The sequence below is a fragment of the Apteryx mantelli genome, chromosome 1 (genome assembly GCF_036417845.1).
Source record: "Apteryx mantelli isolate bAptMan1 chromosome 1, bAptMan1.hap1, whole genome shotgun sequence".
NCBI classification, from domain to species: Eukaryota; Metazoa; Chordata; class Aves; order Apterygiformes; family Apterygidae; genus Apteryx; species Apteryx mantelli.
This window is the reverse complement of record NC_089978.1, coordinates 39,524,583-39,539,581: the sequence shown is the minus strand read 5'-3', so window position 1 is coordinate 39,539,581 and position 14,999 is coordinate 39,524,583. Positions and strand designations below refer to the sequence as shown.

The following is a 14,999-nucleotide window of genomic DNA, read 5'->3' as shown; positions in this document are numbered from 1 at the left end:
GTAAAATCCTCATCCATCACTGTGAGCCCCTGGTCAGGGAATGACAGTGCAGTAAATATCTTCAGCAGCTGCCTTTAATGTACAAGCTGTTTTCGGTAGGAATTTTCAGCACTCACATAAAACACACTGTCATGAGTGACTGCCTGTGCTCCAAAGTCATTACTATTGGGATGATGGAACATCTTTCAGTGAATAACCAAAAAACTTTAAATGTCATGTCAAGTTTGTTGAAGCCATTTTCAAGCCTTGTTCAAGGTTACATGAATATTGAGTATGCCTGTTTTTAAGAAGTTTGAGATCTATGAGAGGGATCACTCAGATGCTAGTATAGAGAACAGTCACTTGATTTAAGGAAAAAAAAATCTGTCTGTTACTATATGTCAATCCAGCAAAGCTCCTGAATCTTAAACTGATACCCCTTCTTGTGACAGTCAAAACCAGTAATGTTTAGCAAAAAGTAGCAGCATTTATGCAAATTTCTAAAACTATTTAGCTGCCTAAAAGATCATAAAGGAAAGAAAAATGATCACTATGGATAATTAAATTGAAATAGATTTTTTATGAATTTAAAAATTCAGTCAATTACAAAATATATAGGAAATATAATTATCTAGATACAATTTTGGAAGCCACTGTGAAATGCTGAGTGCTCTGTTTTCTCTTTGACTCCAGTGTGAAAGGAAGATATTGGCAGCATCTATCCCTGATTTTGTGGGAAATGAATGCTAATTTGATAAAGGCATGTAAACTCCGTATCATTTCCAATGGGCCAAGCGCACTACTTCTGAAGTGACAGTATTTTTTTCTTGCCTCCCTGGCAATCATTCCTCCTTCTAGTACTTCATCTGCATGTAAAATTTTGTCTGATCAAGATGTATTTTCACATTGAAATACTCAATTTCATTATTTTGTGATTGTGAAATGAGATTTGCTTTGTTTTATTTTCCACAGAAAACCAGAAAGCGCAGCTAGAGAAATCATGTTCACACCACAATATCAGTTTAAACTCGACAAGAAGCCCAGTCACCAAAGAGATTTCTTATGATATGGAAACAAATTCTTCTACAGCATGGAGCAAGGCTGCTGGGAGAAAGGAAGCTTGTAATGGAGAAGGCAACAAAGAAAAGAAAATAGAGCACATTGGGTCTCCTTCTAAGGGAGAAGTCATTCCAGAAGTAGAAGCTCTCCTGGCAAGACTGCGAGCACTGTAGGCTAATCATATAAAGGATTAAATCCAAATACACTATAATAGCTTACATCTTGTAAAGATACACTAATTTTCCATTACTGACATTGCACATTTTTGAGTTCCCAATATGTGAATACGCCACTCCTAAACTGTACAAAGTGATACTATAGTATTGCTTAACTGTAAGCAGATTTTTATATGTTTTTACCTATCGAGTGTGCGAAAAGTATTAGAAGAAACAGACACTAAATTATTTCAAGGCACAATCCTTTTAGTGGACACACTGCTGACCACAGTGTTTTGAGAGCTTCTCAAAATAGAAGTAAAATACCTTCTAAATATTGTTAAATCATCATGCCTGGGAATCAGGGTCAATAAATAACAGGAAAAGTATTCTTACATTTTGTACTACAGTTTTTATGCTTAAGTGATTTTAGCACCTAAGAAGTATTATTATAGCATTCTTTGCAATTATAATGATGGGAAATGTGTATCATATAAATTTCTCAGCTATGTTCCAGTTTGAGTTCACTGAAGAGCACCAAAGCTTGCTGAATTATATATGCATTTACAAAATGGAAATCTATGGGCAGTAAACAAGAAATCTATGCAAAGAATATACTTTATGTACGATTAATAAATATATCACTGCTGTTAAGCTTAGTTATGATGATTATATCAAAATAATATATATTTCTGTGAATGCAATGCTTTGCTATTGTGTCCATAGGGGAAGAAAAATCTTTGTTCAAATTATTTGCCAATGTCATCTTTTAACTTTTCACATGTGAGTTAATATGTTTCTGTAAAAGGAACATAAAATGGAAAAGATTTTTACAATTGTGTTTTCACAGCCTCATTCTCCAGTAGTCTGTAAAATCTTATTTGCTGGCACAATAGGAATCTTGCACATAATTGCATCTCTTTTATCGCACTGTCATTGTACATTGTTGCATGTTCGCTATCATATTTATTAATTGCACATCATAAAGAATTGCTATCTATGTTATCAAGCAGGAAGCTACTATTAGTATCTTTGCTCCATTATTTAAAGCTTCCTTATAATAAGAGTGTATTAGTTATCTAATATCTTTCTTCCAAATTACTCTATTTTTCTTTACAAAATCCTGAGAAATATGTCTTTCAATAAGAGGCAGTTACATGAAACCAGTGTTTCAATGCTTCAGTGCTTTTTATATCCTTGTTTAAGTTGCCTTCTTACTTCCTGCACTAAACATTAATAAAGTTAATTAGAACTCTGAAACTGGGCCTGTTTATGAACACTGCATGGGGTTTTTTTCAGCCATCATGGGAATCAATCTCCTGTTTCTGGGGCTGTTGTAACTCTCTAATTACACTTCCCACTTTTGCTTAAAAAAAAAAAAATACAGCTATAAACAGAAATCAGATTTGTAAAGATGCAGAGAAATCCTATCAGATGGTCATCTCTTCAGCCCTACTTGCAAGCAATGGGCAAAGCTGTCATACAAGGCTGCCTTTGGTAGCTCAAAATAGCACAGAATTGGGGTTTAATGCATCTTTAATGGATGAGTAGCAAGTGCTGGTCCACATACTATAGTAGAGTATGAGTCACACTGGAATTGACAATTTCCTGTACAATTACTACAGTAAATTGTATGCAATAATTGTATGTAATACAACTATTATTAAAGTTCCACTAAGCTCTTTTACTCCACGGTTGTCAAGACTTAGTACCCCCATTTGCAGGGTACAGTACAAATTGCAATCTGCAAAGTACATTACGTATGACTAACTAAAATAGTATCTCAAACACAGAGAAAATGTATGTATGTTGAACGAAAAAAAGATATTAACCATCTAATGGATGTCTTCAATTGCTGAAGAGATGCTAAAAACAAAAGGTTTTGGGAGTGGAGAACTGTCTCTAAAATATTAACACAACAACCTATTAAGTGAATGTGGAAGAACGAATTCATTGTCCTGAACACCGTAAGTTTGTTCATTTGAGTTAGTGGCTAATAGTCCACAATAGAAAGCTGACAGTTCAGGATACTACTGTGTAGTTATTCAGGAAAATAAAATTTACAAAACTGTATTGGAATTTTCAATGAGCAGAGAGCTTCCAGCAGCCTAGCATCTTCTATTTTTAAATAGCATTTATACTTAAAATTATAGATTTTAAGCCACCTTTTTTACAGTTTGAGAAGCTTTTAAAAGTGTATTCCAGTGCTTTTAGTCCTGCTTAGACATTGTATTTCTGAATTAATCTTTTCAAGCAGCCATCAAATTAATTCTTGGTTTCTTTTGAATAACTATAATAATAATAATAATAATAATAATAATAATAATAAAAAGCTATACAACTTCTTAGAACCCATTCAAATACAATATGTAATTGTTTTCCCCTTCAATATTTCTTTGTACAATCATAATTTGACTGATTCAGACTTGTACAGTTGAAGTACACAGTAGGTTTTCTTTCTATATTTCATCTTTGTCTAACTTACTTTATAACAAAATTAATAAATAAATAAAAGAATGCAGAATGCACAGGACATTTTTAATGGGAAAAATACTTATATTGCCTTATAAGTTCAGGTAAAAATAAATTTGAAAATATTATGCCTGGATTTTATTTCTATGTATTTATGTTTTTATTAGGTATAAACCTCAGCTTCTAAATTATATGGAATAAATTGTTTGGGATTCTAGTTTTACTTCAGTTTTTAAGAATTAGGAACACTTTTAATGTTGTGTGCTAGTTACATTTAGTAAGACAATTTTACTGAGTATCAAGTCTATTGCTTGAACTGTAGGATTGAACCATATACCACTTGTGCTAGGTATTGAAGAAGGTTTCACATACAGTAAAATCCTTCTGTTTCTATAATTCACACTTGAAAATTAAATCCTTATAAAAAGAGCTTTCTGCTTTCTTCAAACATGACTGTTCAAATAAAAGTCTTTTAAATAAGATAATGTTGTGAGGTGCATTCCACTGCTTATTCTTTACTTGAGCAGCACACACAAGGCACAAATACCAACAGCTTTTCTTCTCAGCACAATTGTAAAGGTCTAACACTTTTTTGATTCTTCACATTCATTTTGGATGACTTTTCATTTCACTCAGTAAAAGAATTTTGATTACTACATCAATTTTTAGTTAATGTATACCATATTATTCATGGCAGTAGTCTAAATTCCTATGTACCAAATTGTAATGGTTTGACCTTATCAAGATATTTATGTTTGCTATCAGTCTCCTCAAGCTGCATGCAACCAGGCTTGACATCCTGCTTATGGACCGTAGGTAATACATGAGGCCATGTGAACCCAACAGAAAAAATGCTGGTAGCAACATTATTATAAAATAGCATAACAGCATCAGGAGAAAATGGTTACCATGAGATGCGATGATCTTCTGAACCAGGTGCACCATGAATGGAGCAGGGACCAGCAACCTGAAAGAATTTTAATTACTTTTGGGCCCCCCTTAATGATGGCAGCACTACTGCTTATGAGACAGGAAAGACCACATGTTGAAAACACATCTCACATGCAGTTGTTATAAACCCCCTTCCTCCAACACACAAACATAATTTTCCTTGCTTTACTCCCCTACAGCCACTTCATATGCCCAAATCTCACCCTGGCCCAGCCAAAGCCACACTCTCCTAAACTGAATGAGTACTTTGAGGTACTCCAGCCCTTTAAGCTTTTTCAGAAAACTTGAAAAAGAAGACACTTACTGCTCACATTTTTTCCACATCCATTTCTAATGAATGGGACTAAATTACAATGTTTTAAGCTAATCTTTCCAAGCACTGCAATACTTAGCAACTATAAAACAAATGGGGAACAAGCAAGGGTCAATAAACCCTCAACTGTGCTAGCTAAAACATTATAATAAGCAATCAGGATCAAATAAAAGAGCTCAGGAAAAAAAAAATTACATGAGTACATTGTTTTCTCTAGAACAAAATACAACACAACCAAACCACTTTTTTTTTTTTTTTTTTTAATGTATGTATGTCATGGGTGGATTTTACATGACTGAACTAGAGCAGAAAAATACCTTTACTTATAATTCTGTCTGTGGAACCGGTGTCTAGTTTATGAAATAAAAACTATTAGACTTGCAGATTTTACCAGCTTTGAGTCTCATTTTATGCCAAGATTCCTATATCTAAGAAATTCTAAAATGACCATCTGCTATTAAATTAAGTATGCCATAGATTAATCAATCTGAATTAAATTATTTTGGCATACAAAGCAAACACATTTTCTTACTCCCCAAATGCACTTTCTACATCACACTACTGTGTATTTACCTAAAGTATAATATTAAGATTGTGGCTATATATTTTATTGTAAAACCATGCTGATAAAACATTCCGGTCATTCTAACATCAGCAAAGAATAAACAAGAGGTGGTCCAGTTACAATTTTTTCCTCCTTCTCAATTACAGAGGTAGCCATTAAGTTTCTTGTGTTAGCAGAGTACATTTTAAGCCCTTCTGTATATTTATTTCCTTCACTAATGTGGCTTTTTCTTTTTGTGATCCATATAGTGCTTTACACTGAAGAGTTATTAATGGAAATATTTTCTGACAACATACCACAAATACACTGAGCAGATGACTTGCATGCAACATCCTCCTGTACACCATAGGAGGCATAACACTTGAATGTAATGCATCTCGAGGCAAGACAAGGTATTTCACTCCCCCCAAACAAAACTGCTCCTTTCATCTAAGTGAGCTCATTCCATTGTTAATATCAGAGCAGAATGTATTCGGAGAGGGTAATATACCCCTGTTTTTAAATCTGTGTTACATTAGGCAGAAAAATAAACTATGGAAAGACAGAAGTGAGAAGACTGGGAAGCAGAGCTGATTAATGTGCTGCCTTATTTCACTTGTGGGACCTGAAATTGCATCTAGTGCAGAATGAAGCAACTGGAAAAAAATTGTCTCATCTGACATCCTTAAAGGTCATGAAGGAAATGATGGTAGGTGATCCAGAGTTGGTATGGCCAAGGTATCTTGTCTATTCGAAGACACATATCAGAATATCCTCCAAATGGCAATGCTGTTGGGCTGTTAGTTCTCAAAGCGCTCAAATGCATAAAGGGAAGGAAAAGTCTGACAGAGATAGATATGAGTCCCCATAAAAATCTAAGGATATTTTTTTCTTAAATCCAAGGGTCGGTCCTGCTCCCATTCACTTAGATACATACAGGGAGGAGATGAGAAATCTGAGATGAGTCCATATAATGAAAATACCTCTGTGCTGCCCTGCTGGAAAACGCTATTCTTGGTACCTGCAGTGGCTGACATGGAGGAAGCTGCGCAGAAGGCAGTCTGTCCTGATAGTGTTTCATACTGTGGAGAAAGCCAGATATAGGGGTCAAGACTAACAAATTTGGGGTCAATTCATGGGATCATAATAAGAAAAGAACAATTCTACAGACACAAATTAAGTATAAAAAAGAAACTATATTTTATGTCTTCTAAAATCTTAGGATGTCTAAATGGCAGCAGAATACCTGTATACTCCTGATAAAAAGTCTTAAGCAATACGTGAGCTATAACATCAAGTCTCCGGTTCTGATGACTCCATGCAATCTACATGTTCAGAAGGATCTTTAATTCTCACTCATTTAAGTTTCTTCATTAGGTATTGTTCAACCTCTAATTGAAATTTTCAGTCCAAACCAAGCCATATAAACTTCACAGTCTATAACAGTTAGTAAAAAAATGGCTTCCGTAAAAGCCACTGCTTAATTTGTTGCATTTTAATTTGAAGATTGTTGTACGTAGTTGAAAACACGAAGTGCAACAAGCCTCCTTCCATTAAGTACAACAAAAATGGCAATTATGCAGTCTGCTGATCGGATTTTTTACTAATGAAATGTAGTTTCTGCTAATGGATGGGAAAGCAAAACAGTCCAGTCAAACAAGTCATCTTCACAGTATAATGCAAGACCCATCAATTTTGCACAGGACTTCTCCGGTAATGAATCTCAGAGTACAACCCATCAACGTTTCTCCTGAAAGACTGCCACTGAGGCAGAAGAACCACAGAAAGGGGATTGAAATGAAAAATGGGATAAGAGCTTTCCACCCCTGTAGAAGTGGAATTGATTATGCCAAATTTATCTCCAAGGTGCCTGGGCACTGCATTAAAAATGCTTAGACAGAAAGAATGTGTTCCCGCTGCATAGTTGGTGGCACCTTGCCATTCTGTGCTGCAGCGTCCCTGTAAGATAACTAAAATCACATCTTCATAATTATCCTTGAATCAACTGACATTGTGGTGAATCAGATGTAATAGTAACTGAAGTGGGAAGAGATTTCTTCACTCGAGGTGTAACAGGTTCCACCCTGCAAATCCACCCTGCAGGATTTACTGCTGAAACCTCAGGATGAGGGGGGACAGGAGCCAGCTCCTCCATGTCCCTTTTGCGGGCAGTGCAGGGCAATCTAGCCCATAAAGAACAGAATGATCACTCATTAACTTTGGCTCCAGAATACAATTTTCTTCTCCTTGATTACCAGATCCCCAAAGAAGGATCAAAAGTTTTTATTTTTCTCAGAAGCACTGCACTACAGTAAATCTTTCCACAAATTAATAAACTGTTTAAATTCAATAGCACCTGGATAGAGCATCAAAATCAGCAGGCAAGAACAAATTAAACTCTTCCTGAGAAAGGCTGTGCAGGATCATTGCTTCCCTTTCCCCTTACACTATCTATACTACTAAATACACAAATCTATATTAAAATAGAGTTAGAAGATTCAGTGTTCATGCTACACATTTTATTAGCATGCTTGATCGCAGTTTCAGCACCTTGTCCCAAAGAATGAACCCATCTCATTTTTCAGATCAGAACACAAGTCCAATAAAAGAATGCAGATGGCCAAAATAAGGGCCTAAACCTATGAGGTCCTCTGCATATCCTGGTAGGTACTCATCATCCTCAAATTGCACAAAATCATTCAGAGCACAGTGTTACTATAGCCTTTCAGGATCATGCCCTAATGAATAAAATATACAAGGGTGACTTGAGTAAAATCCTCTCCAAAGTGCTGACAAAGGTAAAATAAAATATTCCTTCTAGGACATTTTCCTGGCACGACAAACTGACCTCTGTTTGACTGGCCTTGACAAAGGAACAGGTACTGCTCTAACCAACCAATTCATGTGCCCCCTCTAATTGCCTCTTGGGCAATTTTTTTGCCAAAGGATTGCTATGTTGCATAGGTCACCAGTACAAAATAAAAATTGTCCGTATATGCAATAGATACTCAGTAGATGCCTCTAACACCGCTGTAAAGCACCAGGGTAGTGCATAATACCTTTTCAACTGCAACTGCCTTGCACGCAAACTATATTGTTAATCGTTATGTTTTTATTTATAAATGATCGTCATGTTTTCTAAACATGGTTCTTTTTGCAAATACCTCTCATGCTGGACATCAAGCAGTAGCCTAGAAATTCAGCTTTGTCCTTGCTCACTGATGAAATTTTAATATTATGTAGCAATTGCAGTGCACTGAACTCTCATCCACCTGCAGATTTAACATTCCTCCAAAGGGAAGGATAAGTAATATTATTTTATCTGTACAGTGTATCTCACTAAACTTGCCTTTTGGCCCCTTGTTCTTAGACTTTGAAAGGAGACTACAGCAATCTGATGCAGCACCCACTGAGAAGAAATCAAAGGCTCTTGTTGACTTCAGTGACTGCTGGAGACAGCTCCTAAATGGGATGACTCGAAGTGTGGCTCTTGCCTGGAGGCAGCTATACAGATGGTATTGTGGGACTTTATTGTCTCATTGCTTCCAGCTCCAATCTGTGCAGTTTGTAAGTATAATTATTATTTTCTATTTGCCAGCCCAATAAACACAACGCTGAATAGGCAAGTTGAATTCTTTCTGCCTGATATTTTAACCAGCAGTAAAGATCCTGCAATCAGAATTCACATAACACTTATGTGTTGCCATAACACTGGCTCCTCAAGGAAAAAATAGAAAGGCTCTCAAGCAAGAGTAAGGCTGGGTCTTATGTACAGTTCTCATTTTTCTTAAAGGAGCCACAGCTACTGAATCCACTCAACAGAAAAAGACACATGGTCTACACGGCAAAATTTCAGTTAGTGGCTGAACCAACTGAGGGGCAAAGAAATGGGCAAGCAGTTGTTGAAGGCCCAATGCTCAGAACTGGATGTTTTATTATCAGCCTTACTAAGGCTAGACTTGGCCACAGCACTAGAAAGTAGCATAGCATGGTGGGTGGTGCAAGGGCTATTTTTTGCAGAGGTAAATGCACCTAGAACACATAGTCTTTCTACTGAAATATAACACACTCATCATCCAGCCCTAAAGGCAAGTGCCATTTCATGGTTTTGTCTGGATAGGTAAACTTCCAAGTATCCCAAAACACATGGTCTCCATATTGCCTGCTGTGTTATCCCCAAAATTGTGTAGGGGCTGGTTGGCGTGGGTCAAACTTATGTCAGGGGCAACTCTAACACTTATATAGTAGGGGCAATTAAGGGCCGATGTCCTGACCCCTTTTAGCATACTAATATAGTCAGAGCTTTTATGAACTTGAAATGCACATTCTAACACACTCTAGCTTTCTTATAAAAACAAAGTAGTTGAACACATGTCTGTTGTCCATCCAACACTAACTCAGTCATAGATTATTGACTAGAATTGAGAAATCTTGGTAAAATTTTCTCAGTGCCACTGAGGTTAGTCATGCTGGACTAAACTAACTTATTGCTTTAAGATCTGTCAAGTTATAAGTACATGTCTGAGGTGCACCTAGGTGCAGTACAAAACCTTACCAAGAAATCTGTCAGGTTTGTTTGCCTTCAGTAGTCCCCACCAGTGTATTGTGCCTATGGTCACCTCTAACAAGTGGAAGAAAGTTAATCATGGTAAAGTTAAATTAACATGAAATGCCTGACTTGTCTCATTCACATTCATTTGACAGTGGCATATGCTCCTGCTTTTCACATGAAAGCTTAATTACAACATTTCAGGTGGCAAACCAGTTAATTATATAAAACTGAGGCCCAGAAGTCTGTGATATGACACCATTCTATGCTTCCCTGGGAGATGTCACGCATAAAAGAAGATGCTTATTGTTAGCAACATTAGACTGAGGGCTGCAGGAGGGCAGTGCCACTGCAATCTTGGGTCCCTGCACACAATCTAGATATAATGGAGTGCAAAATGCATTCTGTACAAATACCTCTTGTTAATAACAAAAGTAAAAAGAAAATTCTTTTTGCTTGGAACAATACACGATCCCTTGTGTGGGATTCAGCTCACTTAACTTGAGATGTTTCTGAGGTAAACATCTCCAGCTAAGATTGTCATTCATTTGGCTTTTCTTTGTCATTCATGTTGGCTTTCTTCCAATACAAAACTATTTTGACTGCATATGTTGGGAAGAGAGAAATCAATCTGTAGCCATGCCTATTTCCCTGCTCTGACTAGAAAGAGGGCCTGAGGTGGCCAGCTCAGATGTGGACAGATGACCCTGAGCATTTGCAAATGATAACAGAAACCAGCATGCTACCTAAATCAAGAATAAAGGGAAGAAGGAACCCCAGCTCAGCATCGTGTCATGAACCTCACTTGCTTTGTTCTTTCCTGCTGGACTTAAAACAGCAGCCGTCTCTGCAGCCCTCAAAAGAAGCAAATGAACTGAGTCCTCTTGCCACAAAAATCTCTCCTTGAATAGTGTAAGCACAATTTTTTTTTTTTCCAGAACATAAAAAATACCTGAGACTATTCTCTTCCCCGGGGCCCTTCTTTCTGCCTTGCAGCTGACTACATGTTGTTTATACAACCTGAGGGCTGGAGCCCTAACCATGATCCAATATTGCCCCCATTTTAACCTGGTGCTTAGTACTATAGGGTGTCTATCATCTCAGGGATTTTCCACTCAGTTTACTCCTTGAACTTAAATAGTCACCTTTGACCTGGCCACCACAGTTTACTCTTAAGCCCAAGGCAATACAACTAGTCAATGAAAACAATCCATCAACAAAGCAACAGATACTGCAGGTTGAAGAAGACAGCAGCATAAACTTTGAAGAAATCACACAGCAAAGAACTGTCTTCTTTTCCTCTTTCTCCTGTACGTTTCTCTGCCTTGCATCAACCTTTGTTCTTGTCATCAAAAGCCTGAGGTAAAAATACAGTCTTGTATTGTATATTTTATATGCATTATTTTTAAAAGAGAATTTTCTTAGTGGTAGACTATGAGATAGCACACAGCTTTTATAGGTGATTGCATGCAGGTGTAAAGCTGAGGCATTTGCAGAAGCTGCTTATTCTGAATATAAACCAAACCACAAAATGTTGTTGCACAAGACAAACTACTTGAACTTCACCTTGAAGGTTTATAATATGGCTGTAAGTTCTTTATAAAAATAAAAAGAAGATATAGTATAGGTTTTACATGGCAAAGGACTTGCTATGGTGTCTTCTACAGCCATTATTTAAGAAAACGCTCTGAAAATAACAACAAAAAAAATTGCTTAATTTCACACAAACAAGAACATCCCAGAATGCTGACCTCCCAGTTTCACCTTTATCTCACCTAATTACAGCTACCTGCAGAACTGTATAATCCCCTGACACAGTGTTCCAAGATGCTTCATAGATCATAGGTGCAACAAGACACAAAAAGCCTCTGGCTTTGCGGCAGTTTTGCACCATCTCACAGAAAGCAAAGGGAGATTGTCAACTGTTGCATTGCAATAGCCTAAGAGTGTCGCTTTTGTGCAGGGGACTTCTGAAAGGCCCAGCTGTTGTTACGTAGCAAAAGACCTAGTGTAGATATGCATTTTTTTTAACAAAGGGACATGTAAAGTTCACAGTCCTCCAAGATTGCTGCACACGCATGGCATCAAGATGAAAAGCAGTAAGATTTTATTCCTAAGTAAAGATATTTGTACCACTGAATCCAGAGAAACCTTTATTGTAGCAGCTCACAAAGAACATGAGATTTTTCTGGAGATAACCAGAGTACAGTTAAGGGAATATAGCAACAACAGCAACCCATCTCTGATCCCTGGAGGGGAACACAGGGATTTACCTGTGTCTAGCAGACTGCAGATTTTACCGCAGGAGGAGTTACCTGCTATAGAAACCATTCAGTTCTGTAAACAAGTCTAGCTCCCAGCTGATCTCTCTTTCTGCTATTTGTCCAGCCATGTAAACACCTCTTTTCCACATTGTCTTTTGGCAAAGTGCTTTTCCCATTTACCCCGACTCTGCATCTCCTTTTATTTGTTTTCAACCTGACTCCTGCTCCCTCCATGTGATGACCCCTAATTCTTGTGTTGTAGGTATAGCTCCAACCTGCAAGGCAGTTTAGGACACACTCCAAAGGCTCTGCAATTCATCATCATTTCCAGAAGGAAGCAAAAGAGCTGTGGTGGTGATTGCTTAACCTTTCCCAAGGGCAAAAGAGGAACACATCTGTCAGCCAGACATGACATCCTGGGAAAGTCAGCACCAACTGCTACCCTATGCTGCTCATCCATATGGTATTTATACTGACAAGAATGACCCTTGCAGACCAAAAGTGACTACAAGGAGCTACAGCATGGGTGGAAAAACTTGCATGTGCCAGTTCTCCCTAAAAAGAGTCACGTTTCAGTTAAACGGAGAAGGCATTGGAGGTAGCGTTGGAGTATTGGCTTTCTCATCTGTGGGCTGTTGCTCAATGAGCTGTTGGGAAAAGATTAAGTCCACTTTATTGCTCTATTTGCATTTAATAAAAAGGATACTGAAAGGAGATAAAGGAAGAGAGGAACAGTATAAACAGGCTGCCCCAAAAAGTGATGGGAGATTGGGGGTCTCGCGATCAGGTCAACAGACGAATATGAAGGAGGACAGTAAATCAGTCCCCAGAACAAATCAGTTATTGTATACTAATGCAAGTAAACAGGAGAAGATGGAAGTCTTAATACATGATCAAGTTTATAACTTAAGTGGCATAACAAAACTGGGTGGGTAATGCATACCAGTAAAAGAATAATAATAAAATAATAGAGTTCTGGAAGGGAGACTTCAATGAATTCAGAGATTTGCTGGGTAAAATCAGCTGGGGATCTGATTCAAAGGAAAAAAAAGAGTTGAAGAAAGATGGTATTACCTTAAAAAAATAGAAACCCTAACAAATCAAAAAAAAAAAAAAAAAAGCAACCCATGGGGATAAGTACAAATTTGTAGAGAAAAAGGTAATATATGTTGTGAGATACCAATAGGAATAAGCTGGATTTGAGAGAGACAAAGATTTCACAAGGAGCCAAATCTAAGTCTGGCTTCTAAGGACAAAAAAAAAAAAAAGGCACCGAAGGCACAAAAAAGGAAGTAAGCAATGCAACATGAGATTCAGCTAGCAAAAAACATGGCAGGTAGCAAGAAATTGGTTTGTAACAACACTGGTGGTAACACAAAGACTGAGAGAAGTGTTGATCTGATATTCAACAGGGAAAGAAAATTATCAACAGACAACTTCAAGAAAGCTCTTTTTTTTTTTTTTGCATGCTTTATGGAAAGAGCAACTGTAATAACATGGCTGTCACAGTTCATATGAATGAGAAAGGGACAAGACCTCAGTTTTGAATAGGGAAATATGGGCTGGAGAGCTTTAAATACATAAAGAAGTTAAACACTTTCAAATCAGCAGGGTCTCAGGAACTTCATTCCAGCTAATGAAACGTCAGCAATCATCTCTGAGAACTCTTGAGGGTCAGGAAGTACAAAAAGACTGGAAAACAGCAAGCACGGTGCCTAATATAAAGAAGGAGAAGCAATAGAGTATTAGCTAAAAATGTCATTTACCTTGACATCATTATGACATTTCGCGCAGTTTTGCATGAAAGAAAATTAGCAAACATAGACTACATGAATAGAATCCCAAATAGTTAAAAAGCTTATCAGAACAATGTAATCTGTAGTAGGCAGGTAATCTTTAGCACAAATACAGACAAAAAACAATTTTAAGTGGCAGCAAAAATATGATTTTTGTAGAACAAAAGCAAGCACAAGTGAACAGGAGCACACTTGCAAAAAAAGGCAGTTATCATACTGGGACTTATAGATGCTTGTACATCATGATGCATCCTTAAAGTAATCCTACCATTTTATTCAGGTGTGGTAAAACATCAACTGGAAAGCTGTGTCTAATTTTTGGGCACTGCATTTTAATAAATGTACGATCCAGACACAGAAATCCTGAGTAAAGCAAGGAGAATAATCAGAGAACTAGAAAACATGACCTAGAGGGAAAGACTTATTGATCTGAGGTTTTTTACCTAAAGAAAAAAATGAGGAGGGATATGATAAAGTAGTAAAAGGGATCACAACAAGAAGAGGAATAATCTCTTGTTGGTGCCTATGATGGTTCGGATGAAAGTCACGGACTTAAATGGAAGCAACAGAGATTCAAGACAGACAATAAGGAAAACTTTACAGCAGTGTGGAGCGGGGCAGTGATTGCACTGCATGTACTGCGTCCACTGTAAACACCCCCATCGGCAAAGGATGTGCAGCCCCCACATTGCAAGCCTTTAGCTGCTTAGTCAAGTGCCTATCAGGATTTCTGTAGTTAGAGCTGAGTCTGCCCTGTGGCAGGGCAGTGAATTAAGTAAGCAATCTCTTAAGGTCCCCTCTTGCCCTCTAATTGTTCGTCCATCTGAAAAACAGGACTTTTCTCCTCCTCCTTCATGATACGCTACTCAGAGTAATCCTCTGACACCTACACTGATCTGCCTGCACTAACACCAAAA

General features: G+C 37.4%; 1 protein-coding gene across 1 annotated transcript in view; it reads left to right on the top strand.

The window, feature by feature from the left end:
* Positions 1 to 2,453, top strand: part of DIAPH3 (diaphanous related formin 3) — a 248,214-nt gene extending 245,761 nt beyond the window's left edge. The window contains exon 28 of the mRNA XM_067292601.1: positions 952 to 2,453. Coding sequence (XP_067148702.1) covers positions 952 to 1,211 — 260 coding nt within the window. The 3' untranslated portion in view covers positions 1,212 to 2,453. The remainder of the gene's footprint in view (positions 1 to 951) is intronic.
* Positions 2,454 to 14,999: the final 12,546 nt, after the last annotated feature.